The sequence below is a fragment of the Citrus sinensis genome, chromosome 4 (assembly GCF_022201045.2).
Source record: "Citrus sinensis cultivar Valencia sweet orange chromosome 4, DVS_A1.0, whole genome shotgun sequence".
Classification (NCBI taxonomy): Eukaryota; Viridiplantae; Streptophyta; class Magnoliopsida; order Sapindales; family Rutaceae; genus Citrus; species Citrus sinensis.
Window position 1 is genome coordinate 27885848 of NC_068559.1, and position 22964 is coordinate 27908811.

General features: G+C 34.4%; 3 protein-coding genes across 5 annotated transcripts; 1 reads left to right on the forward strand and 2 right to left on the reverse strand.

The window, feature by feature from the left end:
- Positions 1-702: 702 nt before the first annotated feature.
- LOC102618928 (protein PHYTOCHROME KINASE SUBSTRATE 2) lies at positions 703-3090 on the reverse strand. Its single transcript, XM_006483099.4, has 2 exons — positions 2530-3090; positions 703-2358 (listed from the first exon to the last, which is right to left on the reverse strand). The coding sequence occupies exon 2, from the start codon at positions 2336-2338 to the stop codon at positions 839-841; it is 1500 nt and encodes a 499-aa protein (XP_006483162.1). The 5' UTR covers positions 2339-2358; positions 2530-3090; the 3' UTR covers positions 703-838.
- A 2256-nt stretch (positions 3091-5346) lies between these two features.
- On the reverse strand, positions 5347-9978 carry LOC102618634 (probable methyltransferase PMT2). Of its 2 annotated transcripts, none has more exons than XM_006483098.4 (7): positions 9611-9978; positions 8445-9099; positions 8108-8318; positions 7655-7949; positions 7120-7491; positions 6553-6630; positions 5347-5855 (listed from the first exon to the last, which is right to left on the reverse strand). In XM_006483098.4, the coding sequence occupies exons 2-7, from the start codon at positions 9090-9092 to the stop codon at positions 5627-5629; spliced, it is 1833 nt and encodes a 610-aa protein (XP_006483161.1). In that variant the 5' UTR covers positions 9093-9099; positions 9611-9978; the 3' UTR covers positions 5347-5626. The 2 variants fall into 2 exon arrangements, with proteins under 2 accessions (XP_006483161.1, XP_024956926.1); XM_025101158.2 differs by having other exon boundaries at positions 9688-9970.
- A 5951-nt stretch (positions 9979-15929) lies between these two features.
- Positions 15930-19542, forward strand: LOC102618349 (uncharacterized). Of its 2 annotated transcripts, XM_006483097.4 has the most exons (10): positions 15941-16391; positions 16468-16559; positions 16664-16771; positions 17000-17082; positions 17298-17434; positions 17874-17923; positions 18148-18240; positions 18785-18876; positions 19050-19156; positions 19303-19542. In XM_006483097.4, the coding sequence occupies exons 1-10, from the start codon at positions 16104-16106 to the stop codon at positions 19345-19347; spliced, it is 1095 nt and encodes a 364-aa protein (XP_006483160.3). In that variant the 5' UTR covers positions 15941-16103; the 3' UTR covers positions 19348-19542. The 2 variants fall into 2 exon arrangements, with proteins under 2 accessions (XP_052296037.1, XP_006483160.3); XM_052440077.1 differs by lacking the exons at positions 19050-19156; positions 19303-19542 and having other exon boundaries at positions 15930-16391; positions 18674-18797.
- Positions 19543-22964: the final 3422 nt, after the last annotated feature.

Here is a 22964-nt window from a genome sequence, read left to right on the forward strand (position 1 = left end):
ATTTAACTTCTGTGATGTGTCACCATTTTAAAGGAGAATATATGATGCATTATTTTGATTAGAGCTTTCTGAAAACTACCGCATTCACTTTGCTAAGAACCCATGAGGCTACTTCATTGTTCTGATGCTGGATATTTTTGTTGTTCTAAATGGAGGTAATAATATCTCATACAAGAATTGGAATGAAATATACTTGTACGAGGGCATGGACCACCTTATTTATAAGGTGGTCACACAATGGATCCAACCAACGATCACCAACCTACATTCTTAATGGGGAGTTCGATAGGCGTGGTGAACCTGTCATTTTAATCAACAATCACTTCTTCTTCATGCAAAAGATCGTCTCTGAAACAGATGTGATTGCAATTTTAGCAGCTGGAAATTTTTAGTGAATGTGCTTCTTCTTCATGCAATTAGGCACTGACAATGTGGAGTACTTATTTTTATGTTCCTTTGCAAATGGCCGAATTACTTGAAAAAAGAAATGGTAAAGAAGTAGTGAAAACAAAAGAAGGTTGCTTTTATTTTGCCGGAGCAAAAATAGCATATCTAAGGTTTTTGCAACAAATAAGATAAATTCATCAGAAGTAACCATTTCCTTCAAGATTTTGGGAGTTTCTTTTGCCTGGAGAGGCATCTTAATCCCTAGATGCTGTCTTTGTGCCTGTTGGACTGAAACTCTTAATAAGATGGAGAATATAACATTACTAATCATCACAAGTAAACCTGGAATTATTCCGAGGAATTCATAGTTACCACTAGGAAAGTAAATTTTCGTCATACTTAGTAGTAGAAAAATGCAATCTAAATGAACTCTCAACAAAGTGACTCTAAATCACTGAATATACAACAGATGAGAAGGACGTGGCGAGTGTGATCTGGGGAGTGAATGGGTGGCGGCAAGAGCGGGTTGCCTCTGCCTGGAATGGAGTCCTGCAAGTTCAGCCTCAGCTTGAAACCTTGTCACAGGCGTAAAGGATTCAGACATGCGATGAATCCGTGCATCATGATTTGCCTTCTCATTTGTTCTATATGCTTCGCCGGCAACTCTAACTGCCTTGTGGCTATTGCAACCCAATGAAATGCTTGGAAGTCGCTTTGGTGTCTCTGGGATAGTCCGAGTTCTGTCATTTGAGGTAGCTGAAAATGTTTTCACTTGACTTGTTGCCGTTGTTGGTGCCTTTAGCTCTTCGTAATCTGACATCACCGAATAATCTGCAGCACTGGCAGTAACTACACTCCATTCTATGCTTGCCTCGCTTGGTGCATAACAAGCTGTTGGAGTTGCACAATCAGATGTAGCATCTGATCCTTGCCTTGCAAGAAAAGGGTTGGCTTTGCCTGTGAGGCTCTCAATTTCAAACAAGTCTGAGCTTGCATCACTCGTAGCATCATTATAGCTTTCACCTTGAGTGGCTGCAAATTCAAATTCCTCGAGTCTTGGAGCTGCATCCCAGGACAACATTGATAGCCTCCTGTCGAAACATGAAGACTTGCTGCTCTTTTCCAACACAGGGAAACCAAACACTTCTAGGGACTTTCTTGGCTGGATTTCTTCTTTTTCCTCTTGTTCATAGTGTACCTTGATCGGAAGATTTCCTGTTGTAGAATTCGCAGTTCGAAAACTAAAACAGTTTTCTTTGTTCAACACCAGATCCTCTTTAGCAAAGCTTGATTCATCAATATTAACTTTGTCAACAAGATGACTACGCTTGATGGGTTCTTTTATGATTGCTTTCTCATGGACTGAACTGCAGTTGGCGGTTTTTTTGAAGCTGGTCTCACCAATATGTTCATCAACGTCAACAGAATCTTTGTCAGAACAAGAACACTTGCATCCAAGACCAGCAAAAAAACTCTTCCCTTGTACTTTGTTTGCTTGTTTCCGCGATGGATTCCTTAGAACATTCTGCAATAAGGCGCTTTGACTGTTACAACTTGATTCAGAACGAACACTTGGAGTTCCTGGTTGAATTTTGGGCTTCACTGGGGCAACTTTGATTTGTTCTTCTTTTATGCACTTGTGTTTCCTTGCACCAACGTTGGGAAGTCTTGGACTGTCATCCATTGCCCCATTGAAATATTTTTCAGCACTAAATACTCCAATTTCTTCTTCTTCTACTTTGTTTGCACCCAAGTATTCTTGCTCCTCTTGGGAAGCAATGCCAGGACTCAGGTTTTGATTTGATACTGTGAGTTTGCGCACGAAGTTCTCTGCAGTGCTGTTTAAGCTTGACGAAAAGGAAGCATCGCGGTTGATGTTATTGTTACTCTCACAGGACAACGTTTTCGATAGATTTGTTTTGCAGCTTGATGTCAAGGTAATCATAGACATGGTGTTTTCGGAAAATTTTGCTGCAGAAAAACGAAAATATACGGGCAGAAAAGGAGATCAAGAGTTTGTTTCTCGAGACAAGAAACTACAAAAAGAAAAATGAAAAAAGACCAAACAGCAGAAGTCTTGGAACTAAAGAGAAGTATGTACTGAAAAGTATCGAGGTGTGTTAAAAGCTTGGAAGAACATACAAGTAGAAGCTTCTTTTAGGGACAAGAAGAATTGTCTTAAAGATGCCTTAGGTGGTGCCTTACTCCAAGGCCTTAGCTACCAAACCGAAAGAAACTCAACATGAATTATGAATGAGCTGAAATTAGCCACAAAGAAGGGGAAATGAATAGATGAAAGGGAGAAAATTATGCTGCTCAGCTTTGTAAGAAATTAGTCCTATAAGTAGGCATGTGAGTTGTGACATATGCAAGATGTCAAAAGAGAGTAGGCCCTTGTGCTTGTGGCCCGACTGACCTGTATAATTTTCTCTCATAAAAGCAAATAGTGCTGCGTGCTACAAGTTTTTTGGCATCATCTGGTAACCACCCATGAATTACTAGTGCCTAACACTTTTAACAGTTGGTAGTACTAACACGGATTATAGTTTTCTCTACGCTGGCGATATCATCACTCACATTCTCATTTTAACTTCGTAGAGAAAACTCTAATCCGTACTAACACTACCGACTGTTGATTGTCAGGTAATGGGGTACACTTTTTTATGAAGAAAAAGATCCGTCAACGGTCAAAAAAATACTTTACAGCATCAATAATTCAATTGGAGCGTGAGTTTTCGGGCTTCTGTTTATGCTCTGTAACTTGTTACACTTCATTTGTCCAAAGATGATTGAATCTGTTACCAAACTGCAGTAAACATGTAAAGCAAGGACACGATAATTTGGATTTTATCCCCCAAGAACTAAATTTAGATTTTGGTAGAGGTTACAGCTGCACTGCAACCAATCCGACCACGTCCTTAAGGGCCGGTAAACATGTTTTGCCTAGCTCGCTTGTGGTAAGCTAGAGACAATGGCACATTGATATCATATCATAAGATAACAGACACAACTTGCTTCATGTTACAGATGCTTAATGGAACGACAGGATCTGAGGTCAGAAATCGAACACGTACACATTCGGATTCATAATGGAGTGTCCAGCCGCAAAATTGCAATTCAGGACCAACAATCTGGCCATCCATAAACCCATCAGTATCAGCTTTGAGAAATAGTTCACATGTAAAGGCAAACATAAGCAAATTGCAATGCAAGCAAGCAATAGGCCGGCCCCTTCATGTCGAACTGCAAATGTTCAAAAATCAAAACCGCACGCTCAATAAAGACAAAGTTATAATATGATTATTCAAATGCACTAGCGATAGCCGATAAGAAACGAATGACAAAAATTACAAATGTTGATCGACAAGACGACACATGTGAACGCCAATCCCGCATCTACACACAAAATTAATACTTCTAATGGTGCTCGCTAAATTTCGTGGACTAATCTTCTCATATTCTACTCTTCTGGCTCGAATCAATTACTTGAGCTTGTCCCCAAGTGGGGCCTTCTCGTCATTCAAAAGTATCTCAGTTGTCCCAGATGGGCCTTATTGGGCTCAATGTTTAGGGAGTCGAATCTCCTGGCCTAAAGCAAGGACACTATAATTTATTAATTTTCTCTTCTTCTTCTTCATTTTATTTATTTATTTATTGTTACGACGAAGAAAACTTCAAAAGATATGATTTTCTTTTTAATTCTTTATAATATGATTTATGGTTTACATTGTGTTGATGCTGATATCTAGTCACCTTTTGCCCGACCAGATCGTAACACGAACTTTATCAACTTTGTGTTGACAATGCACTCCACCAGCTTTAGCAATTGTCCGAGCTCCTGGGATCTAAATCACTCTTCCTCTTCTTTCCAAGTCTGCGTTCATAGAAACAAATCAGAGACGTCGGTGGTTTTTCCGGCATAAACCCTCCGATGCTTAAATCAGTACAAGATGTTTATGGGAAAATTATATGATTCAAGTTGTACACATTAATTGCAATGTTCTTAAAACAAAATGTATCAGGGATTCTTATGTAATAATGCCAGGTACTAATTTGGCAGAGTTTCTCCCTCTCTCTAATTTTTTCGTGTCCCTTTCTTAATCGATTTCTCAACTTTTTACAGACAATCGTCCTGCTTTCTCAAGGCATTTTCTGTGCCCCTCATATTCGGATGTTCAAGGGCCTTAATGGGTCTTCAACAACCGAACGTGGGTAAATGTGGGGCGTCGTGTTCTCCCCAATGGTTTAGGGCATGGCGGAACTATCATGTATTCGTGAGATTGTGTCTTATTTATTTGAGTGACTGATGCATGGTCGGTATTCGTTTCTAGTCGTCATGTGCTCCATAAAGAGTATACTACCAAGAACTGGTTCGTACCATTCAACCAAGAAGATTCGTTCCCAGGTATGGAATGGGAAGATGCTTGCCTAATACTTTTTATTACTCAACACATTGTTTAACAGTACAATTCCTTTTTAAACTTTGATTCTGCAATATGATTGGTTTTTCTTATTATTTAGCCTAATATATATATATATATAGAGAGAGAGAGAGAGAGAGATCCAATCATAATGCAATTTCACATCCACTCAACTTTTCAAATAAAGAAATAATAATAATAATTGAAATCATAGCATAAACACTTTTCTATAAAATGAATTTAAAAAAAAGGTAGAGATCATGTTTTTAAATGGGGTTTGCAAATGAAACTTCACATCCACTCAATTCTTCAGCAAAAAAATAAATTGCAATAATAGTATAAACATAATTTTCATTATTTTTGTTTAATAATAATAATAATAATAATAATAATAATAATAATAACTTTGACATCTTGTTTTTAAATGGATTTCAAAAACATCCCCTTAATTTTTCCACAAAAAAAAAAAAAATTGGAATTATAGCATAAACACAGACAAATAACTACAGACCAAATTTCCACATAATACACGGATAAATGAGATGACTAAAACTCAACGTACCATAAACATTGCAAAGCATAATCGTGTTTGATTTGTTTGTTTTTAATAAATTGCTACAAAAGAACATGGGCCAATTGATGGTTAGTAGTGAACATAAACCGTGTAATTCTCATCCCTTTGCTAAAACACTTGTGCAGCAAAAATGCTCAGGATGAATATGAAACAAATCAAATCCTATCAGGACTCAGGATCCGTAAAGAGAGAGCAACGCCAACTTAGAACCATTCCAAAAACAAAAATACCCATTTGCTGCTCATTATGAGGATGTGGAGTTTCCACTGGCAACCCAGTACTGCTTGACAGCAACTAATATTTTTTCCGGAACTAAAGGACCATCCTCATGGTCCACCATTTTGGTGTCCCACCTCATTCCTCCAACGATCTTCTTCACCTTAATTATCTCGTCTACTTCATCGCGAATTATGATTGCACCTTCTGGTCGCAGAATGCGGTCCATTTCTAGAAGAATGTCCTCAATATTGCATCTGCATTGAATCCATTGATTGAATTAGCATATGTAAGTTACAAACAGATGAGCAAGCATACAATCAAACACATCTAAATGTGAACTCCTTGCAAATAGTGAACACAAGCACCAGCAAAATGATCCTTTTCCGTGCAAGCTGCTACGCAGGGAACCAACAAAACCTCCAATGCGCTCCAATAAACATAACTAAGTTTGGTTCATTGAGAAAAATCTAGGACTTCCACTCAAGCCCGGCTAAAGTTTAGATTTTGAGCTTGACAGCCTAGTAACTCCAACTAATTAAAACCACTCTCCCATGAAACAATTAATGCAATGATGAATTAATAGAGATCCTGAGCATCAGATAGTGATTGAACAAACACAACTCTCCATGTAAAACATGATGATTTATGCAAATCTTACAGGAGCCAAGCTACCAAGGCTTACTGAGATCAAGTTGTTACAAGCTCAATCCAAGTTTAGCCAACTAGAATTTAACAGCCTGCAGTTGGCTCATCCGGGCTTAATAAGGGGCCTTAGCATAAAATTGTCAATGTCATATTGAAAATAAACCCTACCTGTCTGTACTGAAGCGCACACAATCAAATACAAAGTTGCAGCCACAAAAGGCAAGCATTTGACTCCTCTTATAAAGTAATGCCCATACAATGAATCCTAATCTACAGGAATAATAAATAACATAATAAAACACTTACTTGTCCTTGTATAGACTGAAAAGGCCATGAGCATGAATAAGATCATAGGTCCTTGGGTAAGTAGAGAAAGCTTCACACCTGAACCCAGAGAAACAAAGGAAATATTTCAATATAGTCCATAACAAAAGGATCAAGAAAATGAGGGTAGGAAAACATCAGAATTGTGATCTGCTCTGCTCAAGAAAACATTGTGCAATGCACGCACATTTAAAATCCAACCAAGATAGTACTACCTTTCAGGTAAGTAAATGAAGTATACTTGCAGGCTTCTATTTCACAATCAGAACTCACTAGTTTTCAACAAAAGATCCTTAAATCTACAAGTTTTTCATCTTAAAATGCTGGCTACAATCTCTAAAAAAGTACATCTCCATAATAACCTGGCGTTGTTGGGTATTTTGCAAGCCATAAAACTGATGAAAGAAAAGATATCTATATGGGTGCTGGTATTGTCAAAATATTCAATTGAAGTATTGGAACTTCTGGCAAAACAATAATTTCCTTAAAATTTTATGATTCAAAGTTACCTCTAAGATAAGAGAAAAGCAAAAGTTCAGAAATTTGTACCAGTCATGATAGATGCCGATGAGTCCTCGCTCGTAAATGACACCCAGTGTGTTTTTATCAGCTATAGTGGGCACAACATTCATAACCCACAATTTGGGAGATTGAATTGCTGCAGCAAATCCTCCAAACCCAGCATTCATATCCATAATGTTGCGATACCTTCCTGAGTCTAGAAGTCTGTTGATTTTCTTATAAGCATTTACGTGCTTCTTCCATTTGTTACTGTCCTCTTGGTATGACTCAGCAGAAACTCCAGGAATAGATCCACTAGAGATTCTGGGAGGAATAGCATAAAGCCTTTCTGGAAATGCCTTCAGTTCCCCACCAGCAACTTCAGGATAGGGAGTTATGCATCCTTCCATTTTCTTGTACCTAGAAAATACCATTAAATAAGATGATAAATTACATGAAACGTTTACCAAGTGACAACTTCAAAGAGATGCATATGAAATATGATTTCACTGCATATATCTCAACTAATCTGCAATAAGCAAAACCAGTACAATGATGAGAATTTCTAAGTGCAGCAACACACCAGATATCATCAGCATCTGAAGATTTGCAGAAATTAGCACGAGAATCATCTCTTCTGGCACGACATGATTCATCATTTACTTTCTTCTGCCAAACGGCAATTTCACCCTTCTCAGATTTCTTCTCCCAGCAAAGAAGATTGGCAATTTCCTCAATCTTTCTTTGTTCTTCCTGAAGTTCTTCCTTTGGACGCTGCCATGCTTTGTAATTGGTCTTCCAATTGATTGGAGGGCCTGAAAGGACCCAATAACCACCGGGTCTAAGGACACGGTCAACTTCTATCATGTATCTTCCATCTGCGAAAATTATCCAAGATACAGTCACCATGAACAGCTACTATAACAAATTGTATCAATAGTAGAATGTCAAAAATGACATTTGAAATCAAAATGTCAAAATATTAACTTATTTTGCCTTACACAACAAAAGAATTATAATTTTTAATGATTCTCACCATTTGCTCCCCATGGAATCAAGCATCGGGAACAGTGAGCCATGTCAAAGGCCCTAGATGGATAGGGCATCTTTATGGTACCGAGAACACCAATAACAGCAGGCACACCCCTTTCAAGAGCAAATTGGACCTGAGCTTCGTGTGAATCTCTTGGTGCAAACGACATGGCAATAACATTTCTACTCCAAAGGTAAGCTCCCCAGCTTGCAACCTACACAGGAAAACCATTGTAAGTGGATGATATGTGCAGATCAGACACAAGAAGAAGCCAATTTTGAACTTTTGAAAGATGGATTGTATACAAATTAAATAAAAATCGCCAAGGAAGTAAACATACCCCACAGCCAGTGTCCAGTGCGGTTCGAACTGTCCCATTCTTAATTGGTATAACTGAAGCAAGTTGGTCAATATATTTGTCAGCCCCTTGAGGAAACTGTGTTCCTCCACCTGGGAATCTAAAGACGTTGCCCTCATATTGAATCCAATTCTGAATAGCCTTCTCCACCGTCAAACTCTTATACGGAGCATTTGCATATGGCACGTAGTCACGACTTTTTGGCCAGGGAAATGGTGTTACATATCCTTTGGGTGCAGGAATAAGGCAATGTAACTTCTCCTCCTCAGGAGGACAATGTCTCTCTCTATAATTCATGCTCTCCCTAGGGAAAGTCATTGCACGCCTCTGATCTTGACAGGGGGTGTAATCAGTGTAGCGAGGGTGGCAAGGCTCAAACACTTTAGGTTTGGATTCAGATTCATTAATGCTCTCAACTTCACCACCATGATGGGTCTCAAAATTTAAACTTGGGACAATATTGCAATCCGCCCCACTCTTAGAAATTTCTAAAGCTATACTATCTCCCTTCCCAAATCCACTTCTTTGCCACGCACCCAATATATAAAAGAAACAACACAACCCAACTACAATAAATATTTGTATAGAACTCCTTGTTCTACCGTCGGATGAATTCGATTTCAACGCCATGATTGATCTGAAATAAATTCGATGATCAGATCAATTCAATCATAATTCAATTCAAATACAGAAAATGAACCACAATTGCGCAACAAAATTAAATAAATCATAATTTAAAGATCGAAGGAATTAGAAAAAATTTTAAAAAAAGGAGACCCACTCAGTAAAATAATGAAAAATGAAAAATTGGAAAACTAAGAAACAATCCATGATCAGAGATCAGTAGATTTGAGCTTCAATTAAATTACAAAGTTCCCAACTTTCAACATTACAGATCCGTAAAAGTTCAAGCTTTCGCTTTACTAAGCTCAGCAACTCTCTTAACACTACTTGCTAGCTTACTAGAGTTTACTTTACATCAAGCAAAACACTAAAAAGATGACACATTTTGCAGCTAATTTTTAAGCTTAGGCTGTAAAGTATTCAAAACTCAAACGAAAACGAACATTGGAGGGGTAAAAAAAAAAAAAATTCAGGAAAACGAATAAAATAGAAGAGGGGCAGCTAGTATCAGTCAGATCACGTACCAATCGTCAATCAAACACTGGCTGAACTTTGTCTCTGATCAAGCAAAGCAATGATGTATCTAAAAGGGAAATAATACCGTAGATATTGACGGCGCTTGATCCACAACGGCCGTAAGACGTGTCAATGAGTATCTGAAAAGCCTCGATTCATCAGCGTACGGCTATTGAAGTTTCAGAGTTTCACGTCTTTTTTACTGTGAAATTTGAAATCATCAACGTCTTACAACTAGTCTGCTACCACCATACAGATATGTAGAATTATTATATAGATTTATAGATCAAACACAACGACGCACGTCTCTCAGCCTCTCTCTCTCTCTCTCTCTCTCTCTCTCTCTATCTCTCTTTCTCCTTCGATATTTAAGAATTATAATATACAAAAAAAAAGAGTAAAATTTTTATTTTATATAGGATTTAAATGAAACATCGGGTCCTCTTTCCTTTTTTATTAGCTGTAAGTTACAGCTAATGTAACTTAGCATCTCCCTATTATTATGTATATAAGAAGTAACAATACGGTGCCGCGTTGAGGGTGCGTAGTGCGCACGAGGACCCACGCGAGACAGTAAAAGAGGAAACTTTTTATGGGCCCCGGGTCCACCAGCATGTTACCAGAAGCGGGATCGTCGGGTAGAAATGGACGGCTGTGATTCGTTTGAAGAAGGTAAGTTGTAACTAATAGCGTGGTCACAGCAGTTTCAGCTTATAAAAGCCTCAAACTAGTTCTAGTTGAGTGCAGTCCGGTCCCTAATGCAATAGAAGTGTCTTGTTTCTAGCTATGTTATGTTTTGGGACACTAAATAAGTAAATATAGCAATTGAAGGCTGCCTTCAAAATATTTTATATAGCCATTGTCCCATTATTTGCTGTTAATAATAATACTTTAGGTTAGTTAAGTCTTGAACTTCAATTGGAAAACGCTTTATTAAATTTAATATTTGATAATGAAATTAACAAGAATATTAATATTATTGAACGAAAAAATAGTGTTTAATTGTGTGCTAATGATAGTGGTGTGCTACAGTAAATCCACCGACAAAGGAGTGATTGACTGTTGACGTCAAAGTAGCTAGCAGGCCTTTTGTCATGCACTCATGCTCATTAAATGGGAAAGAGAGAGAGAGAGAGAGAGAGAGAGAGAGAGAGATTTGGATCGTCTTTGTATTTTTATAAGCAAAGCTTGCAATGGCAAAATCGTCCACCTATTTTTCAATTTTTGTCCCCGTGAATTGCGAATGAATAATAATGATGCAAATGTTTTCTAACAGGATGTGATGTCTTACCAAATTGGTGAGTGCATTTTCATTTTGACCATTAATTAATATGATCTAAGTTCTTGCATATTCAATATCTTTTGAAGATGCTTGATTCATCTCGGAGTCCTGGGGCGGGGGTAGGGTTTATTCACTAGGGGTGCATTTGTGATTGAGATTAAGCAGCTGTATTTTAAAAGATACAGCACTAAAGTGTTTGGTAAACACTAACTATTGTATTTTAGAAGATATGTTGATATAATTTTTCACTTATATCATAAAAAATCTATTATATTTTTAATAATTTTGTCAAAATTATTTTTTTTTGTTAATTATCAAAATTATTATTTAAAAGTTGTATTTACTACAAATTTTTAACTTTTATTTTATAGTTATATTTTTTTCCCACAACAGCTATATCTTTTAAATTACAATGCTTCAATCCCAAACAGGACCTAAAAGAATAAAAATTCCCTTCACTTTTTTTTTAAAAAAGTAGAAATCATTCAATGATTTCTCCAACAAAATTAGCATATGCTTGAGTTAGTAATGTAACTTCATACTTCTTAAACTTTATGAGATATTCATTTGAAATTATTTTTTAGACATTCAAAAGTGATTCTAAAAAAATTAAAATAAATTTTTAATATTTGATTAAAAAATTAAAATCTCTTATAACAAAATTTGTCCCTCTTACAACAGATTTTGAAAAATAAAAAATGATTAGTTTTTAAAATTTTGATTTTGACAATCAATTCTATCTTTAATACAATTTCATAAATATTTTTATAATTATTACCTAAACCCAAAAGTAGTTTTATTCAAACTGGAAACAAAGTTAATATTTTCAATAATTATTATTATGATTTTTTTTAATTATTCATGCATCCCTTTAATCTATTTGTTCTTCATATTTTCCATTTCATTAAAAAAATTCAATAAATCAATAGTGTACATATTTTATTTTTTAGTTCAAATTATTATACATATACAATGAAAAATATTGTATGTATACGTTCCTATATATATAAGTCAAGCTCATCTTACATTATACTCATTTTAGTCATTTGCTTTCTTATAGTAGTTTGATAGTAAGATTCGTCAAATACTCATAATTGTTTTCACAATTCACGGCACTTCTGAAATTAAAATTTATCAAATACTTAATTGATTTTTTGAACTAATTATTTTTTTTATTACAAGTAATAGCAATTATTTTAAAAGATACATCAAGACCAAATTGGTTGTTTGATTTTTCGATAACATTTTATAATCCTCTTTACATTATTTTCATGTTTTGTACACATAATATTTTCATTTTCTTTTTTAGGGTTAATCTCTTCTTACTACTTAAGTTATTGTGAAATAACAATTTGGGGCTGGCGCTACGTTACGTTTAACGTAACGTACGCCACACACAGCAACAGTTATGAGCCCCGCCACGAAAACTGTTGCTGTGTGTGGGACGTACGTTACGTTAACGTAACGTACTAGGACCCACAATTTGGTATAACAAGTAGTCAAGTATTACCCCATACCATTTTACTACTAAAGCATAATAAAATATTATATTTTTCTACTTTCATGTTAGTTGACTTATAAAATACTAGTTTTTCCCTTACTTTAAGGAAAACATTAAAACACATAAAATCTAATAAAACTTAATAATTTTTGCTTGTGCATCAAAGCCCAAAATTTAAATAAAAGTTTACATTTACACAAAACCATGTAACCTAAGGTTTATTGTAATACATTACAAAAAATTTTCATTCAATTAAATATCAATAAAAATCAGCATGCATGCATACATACATACATACAGTCACAGACATTTAGTAATGATTAATATTAATTAATAATTAATTTTTACGGATAATTAATAATTATTTCCTTGAAGTAAATGCAAAATTCATATTTTATATGTCAACAAATGGAAAAATTATAAAATATAATATTTTGCAATTTTTTTTAAAGTAAAATATTAGGTTTCAATAGTTGCTGCATGTATTTATTATTTCACAATAACTTAAGTAATAAAAATAATAATTATATTTTTTTAATTGCATTCTCAAGGTTATGCTAAAACTTTGGAGCCACTCATTATTAAATGATAAACCACTTTATTTTGAATGTATTAAAGGTGCGTTTGGGATTGAGGTTGGGCAGCTGTAGCTTAAAAGCTACAGCACTAAAGTGTTTGGTAAACACTAGCTGCTGTAGCTTTTAAGCTATGTTGATATGATTTGTCACTTGTATAATATAAAATTTATTATATTTTTAATAATTTTATCAAAATTATTATTTAAAATTTATATTTACTATATATTATTAATTTTTGTTTCATAATTACCACCTTTTTTTCACCGCAGCTGTAGCTTAAAAGCTACAGCATCTCAATCCCAAACACACCCTAAGAGGTTCAAGTCCCCTCGAGTGTGTGTGTGTGTCCAAATATTCGGTTGCATTTTTATGAGTATTATTCAGTAGGATAGCTGAGTAAAAAATTGTTATTAATTTTTACTTTATTTTGGACACAAAATACCCACGAACTTTAAGGCGAAGTTATTTGATCACTGTAAGGACAACATGATGGTCACCGGTGGTGAGGCATTTGGAAGAACCATGGACTAACAAAAGCGGAAAGAATCATGAATCATGGTACTAGCATTAGAATATGTCCAACTTTGTTTTCAAATTAATAATAATTGACAGGATCAGGTCACTTGCGATTTAGATCAAAAACATTTTGTTGGTGGCCACGTTGTCCCTCGTCCCATTATTCTAATTTATTGTGATGTAGGGAGGGATGCGACTTTACGGGGAAGAAGAGGCCCCGCTGCGTTGAATTATTTTATGGTATTTCGTGTACACATAGACGTATGGTGCCAGCCAGCTTGCTTAATTCAAGCATCTTTTATTCGTATACTGCCTATATGTAATTTTACACTAATCTTTGAATTGTTCCATGGACTTCAATTCAGCATATGAACAGCGTTTCGTTTCGCCGGTTTTAGATCTGATCTGTGGTTTAGACTTTGGATTAAGTTAGAATAATGAGAAAGGAATCTTGAGTCGCGTTTGTTTTTCATCTTAAATCTTAATTTAACTAATAATATATACACACACACACATATTTATAAATATGTAAATAAATTTTGTTCAACACTATATTAATTATCAAACACGTATGATTATTTTTTAAAACTTATAGCACTTATAAAAATAAATTTTACCAAACGTTTAACTGATTCTTTTAACAACTGATTATTTCTATATTCAAAATTAATAGCAATTACTTTAAAAATTACAGTATTACTAAACTGATCTTGAGGAATACTAAAAATATTAATTAATTACACAGTCATAGAAAAGTAAGAAGATTGACAGAACATATTTATGCAAAAATAACAATAAAAATCACCACTAAAGCCTTGATGACTTGGCGCAATGGAGAGTTTGTTCCCTTAGCAAATTTGAGATCGTAAGTTTGTGTTTTTTTTTATGGACTAAAAATATTTTTCCTTCAGTAAATACGGATTAAAATAGATATCTATTAAGTGTTGGTAGATTTTACATTGTAATATATGTAGATGATGATGATGATAATAAAAGAATCAAACATCTATCAACGACACATATAGATGAGAAAATGAACATCACGGAGAACCCATGCACTCGTGATAAAGAAATGATGTTTTACCACCAAGCCATTGGTCAAATGGCTACTTACCACTTTGTAAAACCAAAAATTAGCTTGCTAGGAAGTCATTAGAATGTGCGAAATCATACCTCTTGTAGATTAAGCAACTTAAATCCATCTTGTAATTTGTGGGTGTGTCCAATTGAAAGGCAATATACGAGTCATGAAACAAAATTATGGAGGCGATCGATGTGATGGAAGAAAAGTGGTGGTCACCGGTGAATGGACCACGGAAGGGAAGCTGAAATGAGAGACACAAATATGGTAGTAGTAGGAGGTACCTATCGGGCATTTAAGCCTACGTGAGCAGTGACCCGTGAGTCCACTCATAAAATAATAGGCATTGATGCAGATTTTTTGCAATGAATATCAAAATTCAAAGAAATATTGTGGTCCACGATTTGACAAATTAAATCTCCTACTCTAATACTCGGTCTCCGACGATGGAACTGCATGCTAATTCAGGCCCACAATACAATCAAACAACTTTCGTATGATTGTTCTCCTACCCTCGTTTGCTTTTGCTCAATCAGTTATCAATCCAGTCCAATAATCCAATCTGATCTGATCTGATTGTTTTTTTTGTTATTTAATCATATCATTCTGATTTAGATTCAGCGTGTGTGGATCATGGATGGCACTGGAAGCATGCATGTGGGCAAAACTGCCAATCATTACGTTACATTGTAATATAACCTTCATAACTCTAGAGCGTGTGGGCTTCGCGTTGGGCTAGATCAGTAGATTCACGAAAAAGACTCCGACTATTAGCTATTAGCACCCTTCTTCTGAATTCCTCAACAAAGCCCCTCTCCTGAGAATATTACAGCTATAACCCTCATATTTAATTACACCCCTGTCCCTGTGTGAATTGTATCATCAACTGCTTCCAGTATTCATTTTTTCCCCGAAAAGTTCCGGTATTTATTTATTTAAAATAAAACATGGTTTTTTTTTAATGCCTTATTATGTTGAGAAACTTTCGGTCATAAATATTTAGATTTAAAACCGACAACAAACAAAAAGATAGAAATCAAAAGTGGCTGAGATTTATAGTTAAATAAATATTAGAAAATAAGTTAAGCTAAGATTTATACTCAAATAACTATTAGAAAGAATTAAGAGAAACTATTCCACCCCTGTTGGAGAATTGTAATTAAATACGCGATAATTATTCATAATTACTTGTGGAAATATTCTGTAGAAATCGTCTCGTTCATCGTTCGGATTTCGGAATGAGAAAAAAAAAATATTAAAGGATTTTTTTTATGGAATTTTAAAATGTGTGTGTAGAAATCAAAAGCAATTCTTATACATTTTAAACGGGTATATTGAGTAGAGGGTTTTCATTTCATAAACATTGCGGGGTGTCATTTTCCCTTTGAAGTGGTGACCGGTGAGCGAGTGAGAGCACAAACGACTTGTCGTGTTTTGAAGAAACCGCGTGTCGTCTTATTTCTGAGTTGTCGTTTCTTTATGAAATGAGAAACGAGCTGCCACACGTCAATGTCTAAAATAAACGACTTTATGAGGTGTTTTCATGCCTTATCCTTGTCTCGACAAAACTGTGGAAACTGTCCACTCGCCACACCAATACCTTCAGCTTCAAATATTTTTCCACAAAAAAAGAAAAGAAAAGACAATGGCTTCTCCGATGATCGCTGCTCTGGCTCAGCCTTGCTTCTACAGTTTCTCAACTTCTCAGAAGCTATCAAAATTGAAGCCCAACAGCAATACGAGGGTAACAAAAACTTGTTACAGAAGGTTCAGTTCAATTTGCTTTTACAATGCTGGAAAAGACTCTGAATCCGGCAGCACCGAAGACAAGGTACTATTCTTGAGCTCGACATAATTAATTTCACTAATTAATTTTTACCAATTCAATTGCATCCAATGCATTACAGGAAACTAAATTGGACTGGCCTGTACTGAAGCGATGGGACGTACCTTGGGGTTGGCAGACAGCTTCGTTAACTTCGCTTGCTTGTGGATTTAGGTGTCTTTTAGTTAATATTTTTTCACTTTTACTGATATTTGTAAAAAAGATGGGTTTTTGTTGGATTTTTATTCGGAATGAAAATTTAAATATTGTTCAGGCAGTTTTGTTTTGACAGGGTTGGTGGAGGCAGCGGCTTTACCCTATTTAGGACTTAAAATTGAAGAACTGAGTTTAGATGAGAAGGCAGAGATACTATTTCTGGATCAAGGGTATGGTTTGAGTCTCATTATTTTGTTTATTATATTGGGCTGGTCAATGTTCTACTTGCAGAAACTGTATGAAAAACTTGTGAAATGACTGCAGCTGTTTTACTGCATATAAAATTTGATGCTGCATTAAGCTGTATTGATAAACAATAATTGCCTTGTTTGGAGTTTTGTATTGCGACTTTGTGAATTGCCGATGGGTCTGAGTTTGCTCACTTATTGTTTCGGCAGCATTACAACTGCAGTTATACTTGGAGTTCTGTATGGCATTTCCAGCACCTTTAAACCGCTTCCTGAAGACCTTTTCTGCTATGGTATTTGTCTTGGAGAACTTGTATAATCAGCTTTTTGCTTTATCTTGGATACTGAAGTGGTTAAGTTATTTTTTTGGCTGCTTATATTCTCTTAACTTTCAACTTAATGGATTTGGCTTGGTTTTTACTTATTACAAAATGGTTCTTACAAACATTGTTTTGTGCATTGTTGTTACTTTGTTCTGAAGCTCATTATTAAAGTCATGGTGTTTCAGATTTGAGGGAACCTTTCAATCTGAAGAAAGGCTGGCTCTTGTGGGCAGGGATTGGTCTTGGAGGTGCTCTTTTGGCTGTTGCGGCAACAGGGGCTGCCTTGTCCTTGTTTAATGGTGAGAACCCTCCAGAAAGAGAGGTTAGAATTTTCCTGAAACTTTGTAGTTTGTAATATATTTATACACATTTTAAGAATATTCATTTTAGGTTCAGGTTACATATTGCATATGACTTTCCTTTGTTATGTTGTAAATTATTGGTTCCAATTGATTGTGAGCGTACAGAGCAATGTTTTGTCTCCTCCTCTAGCTCAACTGCTGCTACTACAGCTATACTAAGGCTTGTAGTTTAAACAAATTGTCAAGCTTTTTTTTTTTTTTTCAGTACGTAAGCTAATTGTGTGTTAAGTTCAGAATCAGTCAAGAGTTTTAGGGTTGGTTTGCTATCTGTAGATTATCTCTGCAGAGAAGCAAGGAAGTCAATTATTAATGTCATGTGATTTGATTGAGCTAGTCTCAGGCTTTGCATCATCTTTATACATAACAGCTCATTTGATAATATCTGTAACTTTATTTCAGACTGATGCTCTTGTTCGCTTGCTTCCATTGATTGGATCTTCAAGTATTAGGTACTACAAGCAAAATATCTTCCAATTCAAGAGAGAGAGCACTAAACATCTTTTTATATTTGTGCCTTTTTTTACCATAAATTTCCACAAAAGGCCAAGGATCCGTCTCTTATTGAATCCAAGTGTATAAATTCTGCGGTAACTGGAATTTTTGAGGATTAAAAGCCACTTTTTGTTTATTTTGAGCATCGGAAGTTAATTAATCATGTTTATTTCCACTGCAGCACTGCTTGCTTGGTGGGCATCACAGGTGTCTTGGCTCCCCTTCTTGAGGAGAATGTATTTCGTGGATTTTTTATGGTGTCTCTGACTAAGTGGTAGGTTTTCTTCTCTGACATCTGATTGTTATGTTCTTTTTTCAAGTGTTTCATCCTGTGAGTCCAGGATCTTGTGCTCGCATTCTAATCAGGAACTACTTATGCTTTGCTTTATACTTGTTGACACACCATACTTACTTAAAAAACCTTTGGTTTTTCTTACTTCAACCAAATTCTGAGGTAATAGAGTGGATGTGTAGGATTTTGATTAGGTGTATGAAGCAACTTTTAGAAATCAAAACATTATAGTTAGTACTGAATTGTTTGAGTGCTTAAACTTTCATCCAAAGAAGTAATGTATTGAAAAATATATGTGGCAAATCGTGCTGGATCCACCAAGATTTTGTGCATTATGAAAGAAGATAAGTATAGTATGGGATAATATTTATGAGTTGTGAGAATGAAATAGCTGAGTGGCAATACAAATATGCAGGGTGGATCAAACGAGAAAAATGCATTTGGAAGAAGGTTTAAGACTTTAAGCTTTGCCTGCTATTTATTTTTAACAGCTGCTCTGTGTTAACTCCCACAATCTGTTCTATAGGGTTCCTACACCAATAGCTGTGATCATCAGCGCTGCTGTCTTTGCACTTGCACATCTCACCCCGGGAGAGTTTCCTCAGTTGTTTGTGCTGGGTAACTTTTTACACCGTTAACTGATGAGCTTCTACAGAACTGTGGAAAATGAACTTATTCAACATTTCCATGGTTTTATTCCATGGTCAAACTTGAAATGTTGATAATATTTATAAATTCGAAAAGTTTCATTCTTTGTTAATAAAACTAACAGAATTTTTGCATCATTATAGGGATTGCTTTGGGATTTTCATATGCTCAAACCAGGAACCTCCTAACCCCTATCACAATACATGCTTTCTGGAACTCAGGAGTAATTTTGCTTCTGACCTTTCTTCAGGTAAATAATATACACAACACTCTTCAAGATTCTTTAGTGAGCATGTGTTAGCTTTTTGTAAAACCAATGAAATATGTAAACATAAATATATAATTTTCTTACCAAGAATTATAGGTTTTATTTCCATTGCTTCGTTGTGGATGTAGCTCCAAGGATACGATCTCAAGGAATTGTTGCAGGCAAGCTCATAGGGCCTGGGTTTCTTTCTCTATTGAGGCAATGAAGCTTTCACATGCTGCTTTTCTCAGCCTACTCTCCCATGTACCCCTTAATTCTTTTTAACTTTCTTCAATGGTTAGCACACAAAAGAAGTGGAAAGAATGTGAATGTACAGGGTTGATTGTGAACTCTTGGCAGTGACAATGAAGAATATTGATTTTTGGTAACAGGTGAGGATACGCTTACAGTGTGACGTGGAGGCGACCATCAATATACAATTTACTTCCATGTGGAAGTGAAACGATCAATAACCACTTGAATTATGTCACATTACACACCGCATCTGTCGGTGTATATATATTCACAGGCTAAATCATGAGAAGACAGTCTCATGCACATTGATATGCAGGAACTCTACCATGTTCGGTCGGTTACGCATTTCCCCGGAAAAGAAATTAAAGAAATCTATTTCCAATTTTTCTTAATTTTTTTTCCAAAGAAAAAGTAGATAAATTTTAGTGCAAATTTAAAGTCAAAAGTTAACTGTACTGTAAAAAAGTCGGTGGGTTAGCGCGAATTCAATAGATTATATGCCAAAATGCCTCGTATTTTAATAGTAGGTAGTGGACAATAGGTTCATAAATTCATTTGACACAATACGATTATAATTAATTTGGATCCACACAACACTTGTGGGTTTTTTTTTTGTTGTAATTATTGTTTTTCTTCCAATGCCAGTTTGGTTCTGATTTAATATTTTATTTGGTTATGGGATTCAAACTCTTGAGTTGAGGACATGCGAGGATTAAAATTTTAAAGTGGCCAACAATATATAAAATATATGGAATGGGTAAATGTGTGAGTAGTACTCCAATACTCACAAAAGTCAAACTAAATGCAAGGTAGGTTAGAACACGACCTACCAATTAAATGGCCCTTGATGTGTGTTTAAAGTAAAAGTTCCCACACAAGAATAGTAAATTTTGAGGCAAATCTACAATAAGTATTGTTAGAGAAACAAATTTAGTCGAACCATTATAATATACAATATATATATATATATATACATATGAAATGGCACTTATGTCCTAAAATTTGATTTTAATAATTATATTTTTTCGTAAAAGTTTCACCGCTTCATAAAAATTAGACATCCAAACACACTTCTAATAGTGAATTTTAATTATTTAGATGGTGATATGAGCATCACATAGGGTACATTAATTTTAGTGGGTATTCTGGTACATTAATTATCTCTTCATTCAAACAGATTAAATTTATTAATAGAATGAAATCCCTATGTTTATTTATGAAATGTTGAATTGGCGATAGTCTAATTATCTATTTCTGAAACAATGATGATAAAATTGTCTATTATGATTTGTATGAGATTTCTTTTTACCAACGAACGGTTAGCATAAAAAAAAAAAAAAAAAAAACCGATCGAGAAAATAATTATAGTTGATAATCACAGGTTAAACTAAGAGACCTTGCCCAATTGTGACAAACGAGTGATGCTTAGGGTTGGTATCTTGGCATGGCTATAATAAATGAACTATGTATTTATCAAAATTAATCTGAATTAATAAGTGGACTTGATATTATTAAGTGCGGTTAATGTTCCACAAAGAAAGAGGCAATAGAAGCTTCGGTCTAAGAGTTTGACTCTTTTTTTCAAGAGAGAAAAAATAAAAGGAAAAGGAAAAGAAAATGGTTGCACGCAGGGGAAGCAAAACCCAAGGACAAGGTCAAGGAACAGACAAAAATGGTTCAAAACCGAGGGCTAGATTTGGGGAGTTTCACTTAATTTGGAGTTCCAAGTTTAGCATTAATTTGACTCAGTGAACCTCCCCATTAAATTCACAGTACCATACTTGTTGTCCAATTAGTGGACACAATTAGCTAATCAAAGTTAATTTTGTTCGAGAATTATGAACTTTGGACTTCATCATCATTCATCAACCATGCAAATTATAAAAGTTTTGTGGGTCTTTTAAGTGAAAAATTTTCAAACTTTTTAGCCTAGTTTCCGCATTATCCAAAGCAAGAAATTGAGGAATCCTATATACTTTGGCTTTCCAATGCCCACAAAATAAGAGGAAATTGACTCTCGCCTTTTCAAAATAACCAAAGCAATTCATTATGATTAATTTATAGTGTTAATGAACCCTTAATTTCCACGAGGTTGTTGAAGATATATAATTTAATTTATTATATTTTAACTAAGTAATTAATCAGTGAACTTAATGAAAATGATGTATCTTGTATAATTTTATTATATATAGTTGAGTAGTTAAATACTAATCAAAGTGCGAACAAATAATTCGCAGTTTCCGATTCACTTAATTTTGCCACTTAGCACATTAATTTAATTGGATTTGGATCCAATACTTAGTTGATTTGTACTCAACTCTTCATAATCTTCTACTACGCGTACATGTATAGCAATATACATTTAAGATTTAATTAGTTTTATATTCTTATATAATAACTATCAATTGTATCTTTCAAATATATATATCAGAGCAGTTTTCCAATTAGGAATCTCTGACTTTAATAAAGTCAAGGATTAGCTAAAAGACAAAAAAAATTAAATTTTAATGCACTACATGACAAAATATAGTGCATTGAAATTTGTGTTTATTTTGTTTTTTAGCTACCCTGATTAGAAAACTACTATATATATGTATATGTATATGTATATATTGAACTTGGAAAAAATGACAAATCAAATCCAACCAAACTTTGATATTTCATTTTAAGTCAATTAGGAGCGATACTAATTCCATTCTAAATTTTATAATACTAACACAATATTGAATCAAATGATCACTAAAACATCAAAATAAATCAAAATTTCAATTGAAATTAATTGTACGGAGACCGTGAACGTATAATTTTGAAAACATAGAACGTAAAGAAGATAAAACCATGCAGTAGTAGAGTTTCCTGAAAATTGGAGAGGTTAGAATGATAACAATAATTTCATATATGGTTGGACCTTTCAGGCTTCAATCTATATGTTGAAAAAAGACAACACATAATACACAATCACACACTTAAATAAATAAATAAATATATATATATATATATATATAAATAAATAAATAAATAAATATATATATATATATATTTACCCATAAAAGCTTAAAAAAAAGAATTATTATTTGTACAAAATTGTTTATGGTTATAATTATTTTTTTAAGAAAGATGTGTGAGCGCCCTATTTTTTTTTAACGTGGGCACGTCATTAAGCCGTGCGGTTTAATAAAATAATTATTTAATACACTATAAAGTCGTGCGGTTTAATAGTACTAAAATCTAACTCTATTAAGTGGCACGACTTAAAAATATGTCTGTATGAAAAAATAAAAAAATAAGGACACTAGCCCCAAAAAAAGACTATATCTATCTATCTATTTTAGACAATAGGGTTTTGAATATTGGTGTTAATTTTATTTTGTAGTTATGGTATTAAAATTAAGATAAGCTGAGAACAAATAAATAATAGCCAGAATTTCATTTCATTTTAGAGATGAATGCAATGATAATATAACAATACTTCATATGACATTCTGAATAACCAAACTGATTTTTCATATGACATTCTTAATGACCAAACTGATTTTCTTGAAATATCCTTAATGTG

Bases quoted from the DNA above. Each gene is read 5' to 3' on its own strand.
- LOC102618349 (XM_006483097.4), top strand. From the start codon at position 16,104: ATGCCTTATCCTTGTCTCGACAAAACTGTGGAAACTGTCCACTCGCCA. The intron at 16,560-16,663 runs GTGTCTTTTAGT...TTGTTCAGGCAG, and splicing joins TCGCTTGCTTGTGGATTTAG to TTTTGTTTTGACAGGGTTGG. The intron at 17,435-17,873 runs GTTAGAATTTTC...ACTTTATTTCAG, and splicing joins AGAACCCTCCAGAAAGAGAG to ACTGATGCTCTTGTTCGCTT.
- LOC102618928 (XM_006483099.4), bottom strand. From the start codon at position 2,338: ATGTCTATGATTACCTTGACATCAAGCTGCAAAACAAATCTATCGAAA.
- LOC102618634 (XM_006483098.4), bottom strand. From the start codon at position 9,092: ATGGCGTTGAAATCGAATTCATCCGACGGTAGAACAAGGAGTTCTATA. The intron at 8,319-8,444 runs GTATGTTTACTT...TTTCCTGTGTAG, and splicing joins CACTGGACACTGGCTGTGGG to GTTGCAAGCTGGGGAGCTTA. The intron at 5,856-6,552 runs GTAAGTGTTTTA...GATTCAATGCAG, and splicing joins TTCAGTCTATACAAGGACAA to ATGCAATATTGAGGACATTC.